Below are 20,283 nucleotides of genomic sequence, written 5' to 3'. Positions count from 1 at the left end.
GTCGGCCCTTAGGAAACTTACTACCAGGAATCAAATTGATAGCACAATCGCAATCCCTATGAGGTAGGGCACTGGATTTGGGCTCATCAAATACATCCCGGTAATCCGACAAAAACTCCGGGACTTCAGAAGGGGTGGATGACGAAATAGACAAAAATGGAACATCACCATGTACCCCCTGACAACCCCAGCTGGACACAGACATAGATTTCCAATCCAATACTGGATTATGGACCTGTAGCCATGGCAACCCCAAAACGACAACATCATGCAAATTATGCAACACCAAAAAGCGAATATCCTCCTGATGTGCAGGAGCCATGCACATGGTCAATTGGGTCCAGTACTGAGGCTTATTCTTGGCCAAAGGTGTAGCATCAATTCCTCTCAATGGAATAGGATACTGCAAGGGCTCCAAGAAAAAACCACAGCGCCTAGCAAACTCCAAGTCCATCAAATTTAGGGCAGCGCCTGAATCCACAAATGCCATAACAGAATAGGATGACAAAGAGCAAATCAGAGTAACGGACAAAAGAAATTTCGACTGTACCGTACCAATGGTGGCAGACCTAGCGAAACGCTTAGTGCGCTTAGGACAATCGGAGATAGCATGAGTGGAATCACCACAGTAAAAACACAGCCCATTCCGACGTCTGTGTTCTTGCCGTTCAGCTCTGGTCAAAGTCCTATCACATTGCATAGGCTCAGGTCTATGCTCAGATAATACCGCCAAATCGTGCACAGCTTTACGCTCACGCAAGCGATCGATCGATCTGAATGGCCAAAGACATAGACTCATTCAGACCAGCAGGCATGGGAAATCCCACCATGACATCCTTAAGGGCTTCCGAGAGACCCTTTCTGAAAATTGCTGCCAGGGCACATTCATTCGACTGAGTGAGTACAGACCACTTCCTAAACTTCTGACAATATATCTCTACCTCATCCTGACCCTGACACAGAGCCAGCAAGATTTTCTCTGCCTGATCCACTGAATTTGGTTCATCATAAAGCAATCCAAGCGCCAGAAAAAACGCATCAACATCATGCAATGCCGGATCTCCTGGCGCAAGGGAAAATGCCCAGTCTTGAGGGTCGCCACGTAACAAAGAAATAATGATTTTCACTTGTTGAACAGGGTCACCTGAGGAGCGAGGTTGCACAGCAAGAAACAATTTACAAATATTTTTGAAATTCAGAAACTTAGATCTATCCCCAAACAACAAATCAGGAATTGGAATCCTAGGCTCTAACATCGGATTCTGAACCACAAAATCTTGAATGTTTTGTACCCTTGCAGTGAGATTATCCATACAAGAGAACAGACCTTGAATGTCCATATCTACACCTGTATCCTGAACCACCCAGAGGTAAAGGGGAAAAGAGAGACAAAACACACTGCAAAGAAAAAAAAATGGTCTCAGAACTTCTCTTATCCCTCTATTGAGATGCATTAGTACTTTGGGTCACTTGTACTGTTATGACCTGGTGGTGAGGACAATAATGGACCTGGTGGTTAAGAGCACACGGAATGACCTGATAGTTACTAATAATACAGACAAGCTCTGAGACGTGGGAACTCTGCTGACCGCAATCCCTAATCCTATCACACACACTAGAAATAGCCGTGGATTGCTCCTAACGCTCCCTAGGCGCCTCGTCACAGCCTAAGGAACTAGCTAGCCCTAGAGATAGAAAAATAAAGCCTACCTTGCCTCAGAGAAATTCCCCAAAGGAACAGGCAGCCCCCCACATATAATGACTGTGAGTTAAGATGAATATTACAAACACAGAGATGAAATAGATTTAGCAAAGTGAGGCCCGACTTACTGAACAGTCAGAGGATAGGAAAGGTAACTTTGCGGTCAGCACAAAAAACTACAAAAAGACCACGCAGAGGGCGCAAAAAGACCCTCCACACCGACTCACGGTGCGGAGGCGCTCCCTCTGCGTCCCAGAGCTTCCAGCAAGCAAGACAAAATTCAAAATAGCAAGCTAGACAGAAAAAATAGCAAACAGAGAAAAACAAGCAGGAACTTAGCTTCTGCTGGGAAGACAGGTCACAAGAACGATCCAGGAGTGAACTAGACCAATACTGGAACATTGTCAGGTGGCATGGAGCAATGATCTAGGTGGAGTTAAATAGAGCAGCCAGCTAACGAATTAACCTCGTCACCTGTGGAAGGAACCTCAGAAGCCGCAGCCCCACTCACAACCACCAGAGGAAGCCCATGGACAGAACCAGCCGAAGTACCATTCATGACCACAGGAGGGAGCTTAACAACAGAATTCACAACAGAGCACCTCGGTGGCTCAGTGGATAGCACTGCAGCCTTGCAGCGCTGGAGTCCTGGGTTCAAATCCCACCAAAGACAACATCTGCAAGGATTCTGTATGTTCTCTCCGTGTTTGCATGGGTTTCCTCTGAGTACTCCGGTTTCCTGCCACATTCCAAAGACATACTGATAGGGAATTTAGATTGTGAGCCCCAATGGGGACAGCGATGATAATGGGTGCATAATGATAATGATAATGGGCGCTATGTAAAAAATTATTATTATTAATTATTATTAAATAAAGATTAACTTAACTTAGTGCTTAAAGGGAAGATGCCATTAGAATTTTTGTGAAGCATAACTGTTTTAATTTATTGTTGTTGATTATTATCATTTGTGTTAATTAAGTAAAATATGATATTGATGTTCAGATGACTGGTTACTGATGTTATTTTAGACTCATACATCCTGTCCTTTCAAAAACAGTTTTCAGAAGGCTCATTATCATCAGAGGCAGAATTACAATGACCCTTCTCTTTACAAAGACCTTTGCACATGCTCATTAAATCATTCAATACAAAGCAATACAAAAGATAAGGTCACACCCTGTTCATTGAGGGTAATGTACTGTACATGTTGATTTCCTGAAACAACAGGGAAAAAAAACCTGCAGTGCTCAGTGTGAAAATTGTAAGACTTTCATTTTTACCCATTTTAACGTAAATGGTTAAGATACATTTAAACCCAAACCCGATTTTAACAAGAGGTAATTTTCTTATGACATTGTCATGGGGTTGCCGTGACAGAGAGGAGTCAGAAGACTGCGCCTTCTGATTTCTCCTACTCCTGCACTGACTAGAAGCACTTCACCTTCATATTTCTTCTAGCAGTGCATGGATTAATCTGCTCAGTTGAGAGCTCCTAGAAGCTTACCTGCCTTAAGGCTCTCAGCTGTTCACTGTTGGCCACTCCTCTCTCCTATATATACTGGACTCTGGCAAGCAGGCATTGCCAGAGCTAGGTTCCTTGCTGCATGATTCAGAAGTTGTTGGGGTGTTTGAGAAGGCATTTGGTGGATTGATCTATGACTGGTTATGGTTGTGTGCAAATCCTCTCCTCCTACTTTGGTTGTTTCCATCCATCACTCCCCGGTGTCTCCCTCTGTTGTTTAAGAGCGCATTTTTGCATGATTGGAATTTTCCTTTATCCCTGTTCGCATTACCTTGTTAGTCTGGTTAGTATACTACAAAAAAATAGTACATAGCAATTTAAATATTCTGAGAGATAACGATGTTATGGATTCTATTTTAAAAAATGGTATTAAGATTGTGCTTAGACACCAATCCAAAAATGAAATAATGCATATGTCAAGGGAATCGATGATATTCAAAACTTATGAAAATCCTGGTCCATCCACGCTTCAGGAGCAGATATGTAAATTACCCATAGTCACCCAGTTTTATCCCGGGTATAAAAAGTTCAATAATATAATCCGGAAACATTGGCCTATATTACAGGGCGATAAACATATTGGGGATCTTTTACCGCAAAATCCAAGATTCGTATATACAAAAGCCCAAAACTTGGGCCTTCTGCTTGCTCCCACCACTAAACCAGTATTAAGCAATCTCACAAATACAAACAGGGCATCAACTACTAAAACTATGGGGTTCAAATCATGTGGCAAATGTTTCTGCTGCAAGCACACAAAATGTGGCAGAAAAATATACATGTCTTTTACAGACGCAAATAACACTCATGAATATCCCATTAAGTCCTCAATCACATGTGATTCTGTAGGGGTCATCTATATCCTTAGTTGCCCATGCGAGAAAATTTATGTCGGGCGCACGAAAAGACCCCTAAAGGTCCGCATAAAGGAACATCTAAACAATATCAAAAAGGGTTTTAAAGGTCATCCCTTATCTCGACACTTCTATGAGAAACACAATAAATCATGTGAGGGGATCTCCTTTTACGGTATCCAAACTGTACCTAAGAACCCAAGGGGTGGCCACTACATCAAAACCATGTCAAGAATTGAATCTAAATGGATCTTCTCCCTTGACAGCCTGGCACCCAAAGGGCTAAATCAGGAAATTGAACTTTATGCCTTTTTTTGACGTGTCATTTGGCCAAATTCTGACCCTCATGAGGCTGGCAACAGTAGCTGGGTCAATAATAACATCATCCGTTTTGTACACAGGCTAAAACGATGGAGCTCGACGAATACCCCAGGCTAACATTATTAATGGGTGACTATACATAGAGGCAATTGTCTAACAAGGGTTATAGAGCTCTAATATTTTATATTTCATACATAAAATGACACATTTTATGTATTCTTAATATTTGTGTACATTTATAACTCCACACATACTGATGTGGTTATATGTTCAGTCAGTCTAATTAAGAGACAAGATTTTATTAGTATTTTCATTTTTAAATGCAGTATATACAGATATACGTTTTAAGCTTTTTACTATAATCAATAAAGATCTTTTTTTTTTTTTCCCCTTTTAAATACTTTCCCAGTTCTTAATTCACCTGTTTATACACTTTAATTCCCAACCAACAGACAATTCAATTGAGTTCCACAGCTCAATACCTAATTACAGATCAACAACTTTCTGCATTGGTGCACAAACAATCATCCAATTAAAGATACGATTCACTAATTGAAATCAGCACTGGCAGCAATTACACATAGGAGGGGAGGGCATTTTGCTATAAAAGAAGCAGGAAGACATGCGGTCAGCATTAACCCTGATGAAGAGGGCCTGAGCCCTTGAAATGCATTGGTTTGCTGACTAGCTATACTAGCACACCTGTCCTCTTTAGCCCCGTAGCGTGGTGACGTCACCAGCAGCTCTGCCCACCCTCTCCGACCGCTACCTCAGCGCTGCATCCGGCCGGGGCACGCAAGGTTTCGCGGTCGCACGGCTTCTGCTGCCACTCTCTCCTTAACCCACCGCTCTGTCATAGTGGTACACCTAGCGGTGGCTCAGACTTTCCGGAACCGCTTCCCTCCGCACTCAGCACCACAGTGAGTATAGCATATTTTATGTGCACATAGCAATTGTGGCATATTAGTGCTCCAACATACTAGGGGAGCATTTCTCCTCATCTCAACATATGGGCAATCAATTCTAATCACAGTAATGCTTGTCAGCCAGCATCTGATGGTCATCTTACTACCTTAACCTAACGGAATCCTGTGCTACTCCCACCAGCAGTAAGTTTATTGTGTACTGGGAAAACTAGACCACATTTATTTAAAACCACCATTACCTATAAAGGTTGTACATTTATCTAAGCAGGGGCATCTACTATAAACCTCTGAAGATTAAGCAACCGTGGTCATCACAATACCCGCATCAATTGCAGATACACAGGGATCACGTCTCTTCATTGCACATTTCCATTTAATATCTGAGTGAGTATATATTATAAATCTATTTAGTCTCACTATATTCACCAATACAAACATTTACCCCCTTTTTTTTTTTTTCTCTCCTCATTCCCCTAAGATTCTGGTAGTACTTTAAGGACCCATTGCAACATCCACTACATAACCAATGATTACTCATTAAGTAAGTGCTCTCTTATTCATTTATTCATCTATTTTTCATTTTATTGTTCGTTTTTGTAGACAGCGCAGGTGAATACCACTCTTTTTCATTTGGTATTAAGATTGTGTCCAGAAGTGCTCCTACATTAGGACATTTTTTGTCTCCCAGTCTATATAACCCCATGAAAACGAAAAATCCTTCGAATTGGTTGTCCACTGCTGTTTTTTTTTTTTTATATGCGGTCAGTGTCATGCCCTCAGCCGCAGGTCCGGTCTCCGCTGCGCAGGGAGACCGGTGCCTATTACACAGCTTCACTCACCCTGTCCGTGGCTCCAGACGTTCAGTGGCTCCTTTCTCTGCTAAGAACCTGCATCCTCTTGGCAGGTGTCCTGGAAATCCTCTTAGGAGCCGCGCCCCGCTTCCTGCACATACTTAAAACAGCAGGGCACCTGTTCGCTATTAGGGCTGTCTGTGTCATGATGCTCTGTGCATAAAAAGCACCCTCCCCTTAAGGGAGGTGCCTGGGCAACGTGGTCATTCTCTGGACAGTTGCTCCAGCTTCAGGCCACGCTCTGCACTTTACTTATGTCTCTATTTTCACAGAGTCCTCTTCTGGTGAATCCCATTCTGGACTCCTCTGGTCTCTCCGGTTCCCACTCCAAGTTGTCTTGCCTCTCGTCACGGAACCCTCCTGTCCCAGCTACCGGTGGGATCAACCTTTCTGGACTTCATGGAGCTTCTGGGATTCTCTCCACCAGCAGGCCCAAGTATTCTACTGTGTAGAATACTTTGTCAGTACGGGTCATCCTCTGGTCCTGGTTTCGTGGCATTCAGGCCACCTGGTGTTGTGACGGGGGAATCCCTGTATAGGGGTACACTGTTGTGAATTCCGCTCTTGGGCTCCCTCCGGTGGTTGTAAGTGGCACTTTTGTGAGTTCTGCTCTTGGGCTCCCTCCTGTGGTTTCAAGTGGTATGGCTGCTCCTTGGAGTTAGCTGTTAGCAGCTGCTTCCACTTATCGTCTTTTCTGCTCGGCTATTTATGCCTGGCTCTTTCCCTCAGCCAGTGCCACTTGTAAATGGTTCCTGGTTGGATTCACATCTCTTTGGATTTCCCTGTTATTCTGACCAGTTCAGCAAAGCTAAGTTCTTGCTTGCTCTTTTCTGTTCACAGATTGTGGACTTATCCGTTCTGTGCTTTCTATGTTTGTCCAGCGTTATCAGTATGAATTAGTTCTGTCTTGCTGGAAGCTCTGGGAAGCAGATTTACCCTCCACACCTTTAGTCAAGTGTGGAGATTTTTAGTAAACTCTGCGTGGATTTTTGTAGTGTTTAATACTGACTGCACAGTATTCCATCCTGTCCTATCTATCAAGCTAGACTGGCCTCCTCTGCTCATCCTGGTTTCATTCTGTGTATGTCTTTTCCCTCTCCACTCACAGTCATTATTTGTGGGGGGCTAATCTATCCTTTGGGGATTATCTCTGAGGCAAGATAGTTTTCCTGCTTCTATCTTTAGGGGTAGTTAGCTCTTAGGCGGTGATGAGGTGCCTAGGGAGAGTTAGGAGCATCCCACGGCTACTTCTAGTGTTGTGTTGAGCTTAGGGACTGCGGTCAGTACAGTTACCACTTCCTTCAGAGCTCGCTCCATGTTGCTCCTAAACCATCGTATCATAACAGTACACCTAGCCCGGTGCTCCACTACATCGTACAGTGTTGTGATCCAGAGGTTCTTTCCCTCTGACACCGTTTTCCTTTTGGTTTTTACCTTGTTAATATCTTTTGGTTTATGAGATCCACTCGTGTCTTTTGAGAATCGGGTATACAGCCGCCACTGCACCATCAGTGGTCTAGTGAGTCCACTATACCTTGTCCCACCCTGTGGGCATTACAGTCAGTATCCTTGCAAAATTTGTCTACGTTGTAAAAAAAACTAAACTTTTTCTTGTTCCAAAAATCAAACATTTTTTAAGATTAATAGTTATTTAAATTGTAATTCAGATCATGTAATATACATAATCGAATGTTCAGAATGTATATTGTTATATGTAGGGTCTACTATCAGGAAATTAAAAGAAAGAATTAGAGAGCACCTATACATCACCCAACCCAAAAATCGCAATGTTTCTAATGCATCCAATCATTTTATTACTACCCATGACAGACAGTTCACATCAATGTAATACAAAGTAAAGAAAAAAAACCCGCACCGCTGCTATATAGTTGGATTCTAAAATTGCAACAACCCAAACTGGTCAGAGAGCCAAATACCTTACGGGGTGCAGCTTCCAAAGTGCAACATAATAGTACAACAAAAGAAGAAAAAAATGAAGTGCACTTACCCGTATATGCTGGTCACAATACTTTATTCGGACATAATACAAAAAGTGCAGGGAGGGATGTGAAAAAAGCGGACAACGGCCGTTTCATGCCTCAGCACTTCAACGGGTCCTCACCCGTATTACTCAGCCTGACTGCTCACAAACTTACTGAGGACTAAGAACACTACACGTATTCGAAACGCATTCAGTTGTTTCAGGCACTCTGGTAATTCATCAGCATCTATGTCCAGCAGCTATATTTTAACACTATCAAATAAAGACTTTTTAATTTTATCTCCGGAGCTGGATACCCATCTCCTTTCTTGTGCATATATTTATGACCGGGCAGGGGTTTTGGTTGGATGTTAATAAGCTATCGTTGTCATACGGTCTATAAAACCTGCTATATCATGGTCCTAGATTAATGCACGATTGTGGAGTTTGCACATAGCTTGGCTTTTTTTCTGTACTCATCGAGTAGTGTAATTGTGTACTATCAATGTTGGCTGTCAACTAATAGGATGCCAACAACTGCTAATGTTTAAGCTTATATGGAACAAGGTTCTGTAGTAATCATTTATGGATTACACTTTTTTTTGGTGTGCACTCCACCATGTTTGTGTTTTTTTGTCCTAGCACCTTGCACTTTTAGGATATTTATCTTTTGTCTTTGCAACTTGTACTTTTTAACATATCTATTAAAAATTATATTTTAATCTAAACACAGGAAGAGATATGATGTCATAGGAATCACTGAAACTTGGGGGAATGATACACATGATTGGAATACAAAGCTTTAAGGCTTCAACTTATTTATTAGAAACAGGATTAACAAGACAGGAGGAGGTGTTGCATTATATGTTAGGAAAACGTACATCTCCACAGAGATCAAAGCTTCAGAGAATGGTAGCTCTGTTGAAACAGTTTGGGTAAGAATACAAGGAGAGAACAGAAAGGACACTATTGTAGGTGTTTACTATAGGCCATCTGAACAGACTAAAGGCCCCTTCACATTAAGCGACGCTGCAGCGATACCGACAACGATCCGGATCGCTGCAGCGTCGCTGTTTGGTCGCTGGAGAGCTGTCACACAGACCGCTCTCCAGCGACCAACGATGCCGGTAACCAGGGTAAACATCGGGTAACTAAGCACAGGGCCGCGCTTAGTAACCCGATGTTTACCCTGGATACCATCCTAAAAGTAAAAAAAAACAAACACTAGATACTTACCTACAGCCGTCTGTCCTCCAGCGCTGCGCTCTGCTTCTCTGCTCTCCTCCTGTACTGGCTGTGAGCCGGAAAGCAGAGCGGTGACGTCACCGCTCTGCTTTCCGGCTCACAGCCAGTGCAGGAGGAGTGCAGAGCACAGCGCTGGAGGACAGACAGCGGTAGGTAAGTATCTAGTGTTTGTTTTTTTTTACTTTTAGCATGGTAACCAGGGTAAACATCGGGTTACTAAGCGCGGCCCTGCGCTTAGTTACCCGATGTTTACCCTGGTTACCAGTGAAGACATCGCTGGATCGGTGTCACACACGCCGATCCAGCGATGTCTCCAGGGAGTCCAGCGACGAAATAAAGTTCTGGACTTTGTTCAGCGACCAACGATCTCCCAGCAGGGGCCTGATCGTTGGTCGCTGTCACACAGAACGATTTCATTAACGATATCGTTGCTACGTCACAAATAGCAACGATATCGTTAACAATATCGTTATGTGTGAAGGTACCTTTAGATGAATTATATTTACAACAGAGGATTTTGTTCACAAAAAGTACAACATAGTGATCACGGGAGATTTTATCTCTCCAGATATTTGTTGGGAATATCTCTTGAGTAAAAGTAATAAGTCCAGAAAATTCTTATCTTTTCTTTCTGACAACTTTATCTTTCAAAAGGTAGAAGAAAGAACAAGAGGATCTACAATTTTAGACCTGATTCTTTCCAACAGGGAGGAAATGGTTAAGGAAGTAAAAGGTGGCTGGGAATTTAGGAGGCAGTGATCATGCTATCCTCAAATTTTGGATCACAAGAGGAGGAAGACCAATGAGGACTCAGACTTTAAATTTGGACTTCAGATAGGCAGATTTTAATGAACTCAGAAAGAGGGTAGGAACGGTTCAATGGCTGGATGTTCTAAAGAAATTCTCACTGCACAAATCCGTAGCAATCCCAAAAATAAGGAAGAATTGGAAGCATTTAACAAGACCAGGATGGATGAACACAGAACTTAATCACTTGTTAAAAAGGAAAAATAAACGTATATTAAATGGAAAGAGGGGGACACATCTAAAGAAGAATATAACTGTCACGGGTTTACTGCTAGAAGACCACAGCTTCCAATCTCTTCTACTCCTGAACTGAATTAGAAGCACTTCACTTTCATATTAGATGGTGTAAAATTTATTTTAGTAGAGCAGGTGTTAATCTGCTCAGATGAGAGCTCATTCACTGTTAGCCACTCCCATCTCCTATATAATCTGGGCTCTGGCTAGCACTCATTGTGGCAGCTAGCTTTTGTTGCACGGCTGGAGCTTGTTAGTGGTTATTGTTGGAGAAGGCGTTTGATGGATTTATCTGTGACTGTTCCTAGGTTTTGAGTGTGTGATAATTCCCTTTCTTCTCCTGCATTGGTTTAACCCCATCCTCAACACCCCAGTGTTTACCTCTGTTATTTATGTGTGTATTTTTGGATGATTGGTATTTTCCTTTATCCCTGTTCATATTACCTTGTTAGTCTGGCTGGTGTATTACAGTACACTACTACTCCCCTCACACTCTCGTTTAACAGCACCCTAACACATCAAGTTAGGGGACCGTGACTCCCAGGCAACCCTTAGTGGAGCACAACATCTGACAGGTTCTCTGGGGGGACATGACAAGGTTGTTATTTGCAGGGAGGTCTGTAAGCTATACTTCATATTACGTCCTTGTTCCTCAAAAAACCGAGGAGCAATGGGTGGGGATAATAATCTCTCTCCTTCAGGGTGACGCCCAAGTATGGGCATTCTCTCATATATACAACGATCCCGACTGTATCTCCCACATCCACACTACGTCAGCTTCAGCAGGGAGACCGGCCGGCAGAGGAGTACTGCTTCGAGTTTTGGAGGAGGTGCACTGACACGAAGTGGAATGACCCCGTGCGCCGTAGCCAATTCTGTGAAAGGCCATCAGTAAGGGTGAAGGATGCCTGAATGAGACTCCAATTTCCCTTGAGGTGGCCATTTCTCTGGCTATCCGGGTGGATGGTAGTCTTTGCCAGAGACATAAAGAGACACCTCAATGTGCCATGGGAAACCTGGTCCAAGCTGTCCGAGGAACCTATGCAGTTGGGTGGGGAAAGCAGTCTGTTCTGCAAAAAGGGGGAGTATGTTTTTACTGTAGTAGAAAGCCATTTCAATGGCACATGTCCTTATCTCACTGTAAACAGCTGCCAGAAAACTAAGGAGCCTGGGTTGTGAGGAGGTTAGCAACCCGGGTGTACATCTCACCTCCGTGGGTAGGACACAATGTTTTTTGCCTGCTGAAATCCATTTGGGCAAAAAAAATAAATAAAAAAATGGTTGATTCTGCCTTTCATGGCGGGGTTTAACTTGATTGACACTAGGTTCGTGCAGGACCATGGCCTCTAACCACATACACTGTCGAGACCTATACCCATAATCGCCATTGACTCTGCACCCTTGAGACAGGGGTATTTTACTCAAGTCGCCTGAGGATTATATCAACAAGTAGGGACCTTAAAGAAACCCTTCTATTCTTTATGACAGTGGTACATAATGCATTCTTTAGCAATCTGCAAATTAATTTTAATAAGAAACCCCTATGGGTTCGCAATAGCCACACAGTTCTATTTCAACAAGTGCAGATTGATTGCTTAGGTATGCCGACCTGGTTTCAGAAACTGAAAGATTAGTTTTTTCAAAAGGCAGCTAAAGGACTCGAGTCCAACTTCAACATCTTGTATGTTTATTTCTCTATTTGGTATGTAATAGAAAAACAACACAAGTCATCTTCGTCATAAATATTATAAAAATATTTTGTATTTACAAATACTTCTAAATTAAGTTTAATATAATCTCCACAGTAAACAATGTATCCAAACTACACTGAGGGCTTATTCAAGCTTCCAAGCTGCAGTTAGATGCTCGGTGCGGGCTGTCCATGCGCATTAATGCGCTGCGGTGAAATGAACAGGAGGAGGGCAGAGACCCTGACGAGCTTTTCAAAACTTCATGTATTTGTCAACAAAAGTGTAAAAATTTATGAAATGCTTATTACTGTACTTCAGTAACCATAGAAACATCTGACTACAAGATCGAAAAACGCTAAAGTTGAAAAGTTGTGAGAAAATTTTAGTCAATCTCAAAACATTGACCACAACTGTACATATTATCTAATATATACCCATGTATACACCTAGAAATTACAAAATATAATGAACTAGAGTGTGTCCGTAAAGTCATGGTGCACTTTTGACCAGTCACTGGAAAGCAACAAAAAAAACTATAGAAATGTGAAATCTGCTCTAAATAAAAGAAAAACTTTCCCAGTTTCATACCTATTCAGTGCAGTTCGATGTGGGCTCCATTTGTTGCCCTACACACATCCAAATGATAGTGAAGTTCTTGCCACACACGAGTAAGGACGTCTGATGTAACAGAGTGAATAACGTCTGCGATTCTCTGTTTTAAGTGATTAATGTCATTGATACATTCAATGTACACGTTTCTTCACATAACCCCAAAAGTAAAAGTCTTAGGGCTGCAGATCCGTGGATCGTGGTTACTATAGCTTGACAGAATCCCTGCCTATCCACCGCCAGGGGAATGTTCTATCCAGAAACTCCCAAGCAATGGTGGCGTAGTGTGGAGGAGCACTGTCCTGTTGAAAGATGACACCTTCTGGAAATTGTGGCACTGCATACAATTCCAGCATGTCAAGATAAGTGTTTGCCATCACAGACCGCTCTGTGAAAAAAAAAAAAAATGGGCCTATCGCCTTGTCATGCATCAGGCCACACCACACATTCACTTAAAGGGGGCTACGTCCGTACTCCACATAGGCATGAGGATGTTCAGCAACCCATATTCGGACAATATGGCGATGAACATGTCCACAGATATAAGAGGTCACCTCATCGCTAAACACAATCTTCTGCAAAAATCTTGCATCATTGTCGATCTCATGAAGCATATCTGTAGCAAACGCACATCGTTTGGGTCTATCCGCCGGTTTGATAGCGTGCAACAGCCGCAATTTGTACCCCGTAAAACAAACGTTTCCTAAACACCTTATGAACTGTATTCTTGCTGAGGTGTCATTGTCAAGCATAGGCACGCACAGATTTTTTAGGGCTCCTTAGGTAGCTATCCCGTATAGCCTCTACAGACTCGTCACGGACTGATGGCCTACCAGAACGGGGTTTCTCCACCAAACTGTTGGTTTCTTTTAACTGCTTATCCCACCGAGTAATGTTATTCCTATGTGGTGGCGCTTCGTTATCAACACGCCGATATTCACACAGCACTTTGGTCATGGATCCACAGAACACACTGAACTTTCCTCTGTACCGTCCACATCTCAACTGGCATGGATGTTGCCACAGACCTGGCAGTGTATTAATCAGAGTTCAGTTTATAAGGGGTTAATCTGACTAGGCGCTCAGCAAGAGTTTGTGTTGTTTGATTGATTTTGTCAGCTCTCCTCATAAACAGGTCTGATATGATTGGGCCAGAGAAAGGGCGCCAAAATGTAAACTATAAATAGATCCTGTGACTGGTCAAAAGTGCACCATGACTTTACGGACACATTGTATATAGTAGATGTATACACCTAAACAATATATAAGGTGTGGATGCCTATATATAAATGAGTATGCCAGGGCTGTGAACTCAGTAAGCCAAACCTCTGACCCCAAAGGACTGCTCCTACTGACCATGTACATAAAGTGCAGCACAGATTCATCTCAACTAAAAGCCGAGATAGATCAGGGACAGAACAGACATTTATAGGACATTTCATAACTTTATCAAATTATTATGAAAACATTTACAGCTCATCCTGCATTACGTACTATACAGACCACATATACGCCCCTACCTACTACACAGACCACGCATACGCCCCTACCTACTATACAGACCACGCATACGCCCCTACCTACTATACAGACCACGCATACGCCCCTACCTACTACACAGACCACGTATACGCCCCTACCTACTATACAGACCACGTATACGCCCCTACCTACTACACAGACCACGTATACGCCCCTACCTACTACACAGACCACGTATACACCCCTACCTACTACACAGACCAACGTATACGCCCCTACCTACTACACAGACCACGTATACGCCCCTACCTACTACACAGACCACGTATACACCCCTACCTACTACACAGACCAACGTATACGCCCCTACCTACTACACAGACCACGTATACGCCCCTACCTACTACACAGACCACGTATACACCCCTACCTACTACACAGACCAACGTATACGCCCCTACCTACTACACAGACCACGTATACGCCCCTACCTACTACACAGACCACGTATACACCCCTACCTACTACACAGACCAACGTATACGCCCCTACCTACTACACAGACCAACGTATACGCCCCTACCTACTACACAGACCACGTATACGCCCCTACCTACTACACAGACCACGTATACGCCCCTACCTACTACACAGACCACGTATACACCCCTACCTACTACACAGACCAACGTATACGCCCCTACCTACTACACAGACCACGTATACGCCCCTACCTACTACACAGACCACGTATACACCCCTACCTACTACACAGACCAACGTATACGCCCCTACCTACTACACAGACCAACGTATACGCCCCTACCTACTACACAGACCACGTATACGCCCCTACCTACTACACAGACCACGTATACGCCCCTACCTACTACACAGACCACGTATACACCCCTACCTACTACACAGACCAACGTATACGCCCCTACCTACTACACAGACCACGTATACGCCCCTACCTACTACACAGACCACGTATACACCCCTACCTACTACACAGACCAACGTATACGCCCCTACCTACTACACAGACCACGTATACGCCCCTACCTACTACACAGACCACGTATACGCCCCTACCTACTACACAGACCACGTATACGCCCCTACCTACTACACAGACCACGTATACGCCCCTACCTACTACACAGACCACGTATACGCCCCTACCTACTACACAGACCACGTATACGCCCCTACCTACTACACAGACCACGTATACGCCCCTACCTACTACACAGACCAACGTATACGCCCCTACCTACTACACAGACCACGTATACGCCCCTACCTACTACACAGACCACGTATACACCCCTACCTACTACACAGACCAACGTATACGCCCCTACCTACTACACAGACCACGTATACGCCCCTACCTACTACACAGACCACGTATACGCCCCTACCTACTACACAGACCACGTATACACCCCTACCTACTACACAGACCAACGTATACGCCCCTACCTACTACACAGACCACGTATACGCCCCTACCTACTACACAGACCATGTACACGCCCCTACCTACTACACAGACCACGTATACGCCCCTACCTACTATACAGACCACGTATACGCCCCTATTTACCATACAGACCATGTATACGCCCCTATTTACCATACAGACCATGTATACGCCCCTACCTACTACACAGACCACGTATACGCCCCTATTTACCATACAGACCATGTATACGCCCCTACCTACTATACAGACCACGTATACGCCCCTACCTACTATACAGACCACGTATACGCCCCTATTTACCATACAGACCATGTATACGCCCCTATTTACCATACAGACCATGTATACGCCCCTACCTACTATACAGACCACGTATACGCCCCTACCTACTATACAGACCACGTATACGCCCCTATTTACCATACAGACCATGTATACGCCCCTATTTACCATACAGACCATGTATACGCCCCTACCTACTATACAGACCACGTATACGCCCGTTTACCATACAGACCATGTATACGCCCCTACGTACTATACAGACCATGTATACGCCCCTACATACATGTATACCCCTATACACACCCCTACCCCTCTGCCATCTATGTGCCCACTGTTTGCCCGTACTCCCGTTACCTCGCTCTCCCTTCTCCTCTTCCGGTACTGTCTGGAAACCGAAGTGTGTCTCCCTCCCGGGGCCCTGAGTGTGGAGGGGTCGCTGCCAGCCGAGTCTCACAATCCACCATGATGACAGGCACCGGCGGCTGCCACACTTGATAGGAGCCGCCATACTCGTGCCCCCCAGCCCTGGTGGTGACCTCTGCAGCGTAAGTCTCTACCACAGAATAACAGGCCGAAAAACTACACGTCCCAGAAGTCCCGGTGCTGAGCCACACCCCCTGGTATAAAAGCTCGTCATACTGGGACGTGCCACTGTCAGGCGGCCAGTCGCCATTACAGAAGCGGCCACGGTTGTCTGCCCCTTCACGGGAGCAGGGGGATCCTCCACCGAGCAGCTCAGCGAGTCCCCTCAGGACTCCCAGCACCCGGGTCCACCCGCTCCTGGGGCTCCGGACTCTGCTCCCTCCCCCACACCACGAGCACAGCTGGGCCGGAGTTGCGGTGTAGCGGGGCCCGCAGCGCCCGACTCCTGTTCGCCTCCGGTGGGGCCCGCGCTCCGCTCCCGCCCCAGCCTCTTCCCTCCGTCTTCCTTGATCTTTTTTTTTTCTTTTCTTTCCTGGGTTGGATATCAAGATGTCGCCATGAATCCCGCTCTCCGTTCCCCGCCGCTTCTGAACGCCATGCTCCTGGCCCCCAGCCGGCCCCTGCTCGGTGCTCTCCCCGCTGTCCGTGCGGCCTATGCCGCTGAGCTCAGCCGCAGACATGGATCCCGGATCCAACAACACCGGCAAAACCCAGAACCGTGCGGGCTCTGCCGGGCCGTCCGGGGACTCTAAGGCCAAGAACGGTAATGAGTCTGTGCGGGCGGTCCTCTGTCCTGGGAGCTATGTATGTGGGAGAGCAGGCTGACAACCAGTGCCGTGTATGTGGCTGTGTGCCATGATGATGCCCTGGCAGTGCTCGGCCTGGACCAGAATTGGTGGGAATCCATTTGCTGGACGACTCTGTAAGGCTACGTTCAGACTAGCGTTGTGTGCCGCTGCGTCGGCGACACAACGCATGCAAAAACGCGGCAAAACGCACACAAAAACGCTGCGTGATGCGTGCGTCGTTTTTTGCCTAAAATCGGACGCAAGAAAAATGCAACTTGTTGCGTTTTCTTGGTCCGACGCTTGCGGCATAAGACGCATTTGTCGCAAAACGCAACAAACGCATGCGTCCCCCATGTTAAACATAGGGGCGCATGACGCGTGCGTCGCCCGACGCACACTAGCACAACGCTAGTCTGAACGTAGCCTAATCTGTGACCACTGACAGGAGCCCAGAGACCTAAGGCTACTTTCACACTTCCGTCGTATGGCATCTGTCGCAATCCGTCGCTTTGGGCAAAAAACGGATCCTGCAAATGTGCCCGCAGGATCTGCTTTTTGCCCATAGACTTGTATTAGCGACGGATGGCCACACGTCGCATGCGTTGTGTTTTGGCGGACCGTCAGCACGAAAAATGTTCAAGTCAACTTTATTTTGTCCGTCGCATCTGCCATTTTCGACCATGCATGCGTGGCCAAAACTCCGCCCCCTCCTCCCCAGACTTCAGAATGGGCAGCGGATGCGTTGAATAACTTCATCCGCTGCCCACGTCGGGCACAAATCTCACAACGTGCGTCGGCCTGATGCATAGCGACGTAAGTGTGAGAGGCCTAACTCCGCCATCTGTGGCGCCATCCTTTCATTTGCCAGCCCGGTGTGATGTCACGTGATAATGGTGACCTGGTCGGCTAATGAAAAGGGCTGTGGATCCCAAGCGTTGGGGGCCGGCTCTCCGGGCCCGTCCAGTGGTCACAGATTACTGACGTGATCGATTCATGCCAGCTCGGGACCCTAATATACTAGCCATAATGCACACATGATCTGTAAAGGACCATATGGGGTCTGCCCTGTAGATGTGGGGACCGGAGCACCGTATGGGGTCTGCCCTGTAGATGTGGGGACCGGAGCACCGTATGGGGTCTGCCCTGTAGATGTGGGGACCGGAGCACCGTATGGGGTCTGCCCTGTAGATGTGGGGACCGGAGCACCGTATGGGGTCTGCCCTGTAGATGTGGGGTCCGGAGCACCGTATGGGGTCTGCCCTGTAGATGTGGGGTCCGGAGCACCGTATGGGGTCTGCCCTGTAGATGTGGGGACCGGAGCACCGTATGGGGTCTGCCCTGTAGATGTGGGGACCGGAGCACCGTATGGGGTCTGCCCTGTAGATGTGGGGACCGGAGCACCGTATGGGGTCTGCCCTGTAGATGTGGGGACCGGAGCACCGTATGGGGTCTGCCCTGTAGATGTGGGGTCCGGAGCACCGTATGGGGTCTGCCCTGTAGATGTGGGGTCCGGAGCACCGTATGGGGTCTGCCCTGTAGATGTGGGGTCCGGAGCACCGTATGGGGTCTGCCCTGTAGATGTGGGGTCCGGAGCACCGTATGGGGTCTGCCCTGTAGATGTGGGGTCCGGAGCACCGTATGGGGTCTGCCCTGTAGATGTGGGGTCCGGAGCACCGTATGGGGTCTGCCCTGTAGATGTGGGGTCCGGAGCACCGTATGGGGTCTGCCCTGTAGATGTGGGGTCCGGAGCACCGTATGGGGTCTGCCCTGTAGATGTGGGGTCCGGAGCACCGTATGGGGTCTGCCCTGTAGATGTGGGGTCCGGAGCACCGTATGGGGTCTGCCCTGTAGATGTGGGGTCCGGAGCACCGTATGGGGTCTGCCCTGTAGATGTGGGGTCCGGAGCACCGTATGGGGTCTGCCCTGTAGATGTGGGGTCCGGAGCACCGTATGGGGTCTGCCCTGTAGATGTGGGGTCCGGAGCACCGTATGGGGTCTGCCCTGTAGATGTGGGGTCCGGAGCACCGTATGGGGTCTGCCCTGTAGATGTGGGGTCCGGAGCACCGTATGGGGTCTGCCCTGTAGATGTGGGGTCCGGAGTGTATGAGGCAATGGGAGAGCGGATGTGATATAGGAAGTACAGCGTTGGCTGGATGGACTCTGGCCCGCCGTGTTACCCCAGGTAATCTGATCCTACATGGGCGAGCCAAAATACTCCACCCTGTCCTGCTGTCACATAGCGTCACCATGCTGGCTGTCCTTCCTGTCACTTGTTTACCTCAAGTTAAAGGGACACTGTCACCTGGATTTGGAGGGAACAATCTTCAGCCATGGAGGCGGGGTTTTGGGGTTTTTGATTCACCCTTTCCTTACCCGCTGGCTGCATGCTGGCTGCAATATTGGATTGAAGTTCATTCTCTGTCCTCCATAGTACATGCCTGCACAAGGCAATCTTCCCTTGCGCAGGTGTGTACTATGGAGGACAGAGAATGAACTTCAATCCATTATTGCAGCCAGCGGGTAAGGAAAGGGTGAATCAAAAACCCCGCCTCCATGGCTGAAAATTGTTCCCTCCAAATCCAGGTGACAGTGTCCCTTTAAGGGAACCTGTCCTAAAATAATGCTGGTAATCTGCGGTTAATAGCGTCCTGACAGTGCAGCCGCTGCGTGTAGGGCCCGTACTTCATGTAGCTTTGCTTCCATTACATCTGGTGGTATTTTTCTCTTGAAACACAATATATCCTTTTGTACAAGGATGTCGTCACCAAGGTAAAGGTAATGCTGGACGAGCGATCTTTGCTGTCTGCCTCTGTAATCCTGCAGTAGTTTTTTGAGAAGTTGATGTTTGCGGCAGACATCGAGCTCTGCCAGCTGTGGCCATCATACATGGGCCTCCTCCAGCCACAGAGTCACAGTATTGGGTAGAAAGCAGTGGGTCAGGAATACAGTAGCTGCAATATCAGGAAAACATTACCTCTCCTGTACAGAGGACTCCTATATGGCTGTACGCCGTGAGGCCATGTTCACACTCCAGCAATTTACCTCAGTATCTGTAAGCAAACAC

General features: G+C 46.4%; 2 protein-coding genes across 2 annotated transcripts in view; one reads left to right on the top strand and one right to left on the bottom strand.

The window, feature by feature from the left end:
* Positions 1-16,697, bottom strand: part of COQ5 (coenzyme Q5, methyltransferase) — a 62,672-nt gene extending 45,975 nt beyond the window's left edge. The window contains exon 1 of the mRNA XM_069758057.1: positions 16,363-16,697. Coding sequence (XP_069614158.1) covers positions 16,363-16,516 — 154 coding nt within the window. The 5' untranslated portion in view covers positions 16,517-16,697. The remainder of the gene's footprint in view (positions 1-16,362) is intronic.
* Positions 16,698-16,903: 206 nt separating this feature from the next.
* The window catches only part of RNF10 (ring finger protein 10), a 32,216-nt gene continuing 28,836 nt past the window's right edge, over positions 16,904-20,283 (top strand). The window contains exon 1 of the mRNA XM_069758049.1: positions 16,904-17,194. Coding sequence (XP_069614150.1) covers positions 17,086-17,194 — 109 coding nt within the window. The 5' untranslated portion in view covers positions 16,904-17,085. The remainder of the gene's footprint in view (positions 17,195-20,283) is intronic.

The sequence above is a fragment of the Ranitomeya imitator genome, chromosome 1 (assembly GCF_032444005.1).
Source record: "Ranitomeya imitator isolate aRanImi1 chromosome 1, aRanImi1.pri, whole genome shotgun sequence".
NCBI lineage: Eukaryota > Metazoa > Chordata > Amphibia > Anura > Dendrobatidae > Ranitomeya > Ranitomeya imitator.
Note: the sequence above shows the minus strand (reverse complement) of the source record. Positions and strands in the feature narration are given on the sequence as shown.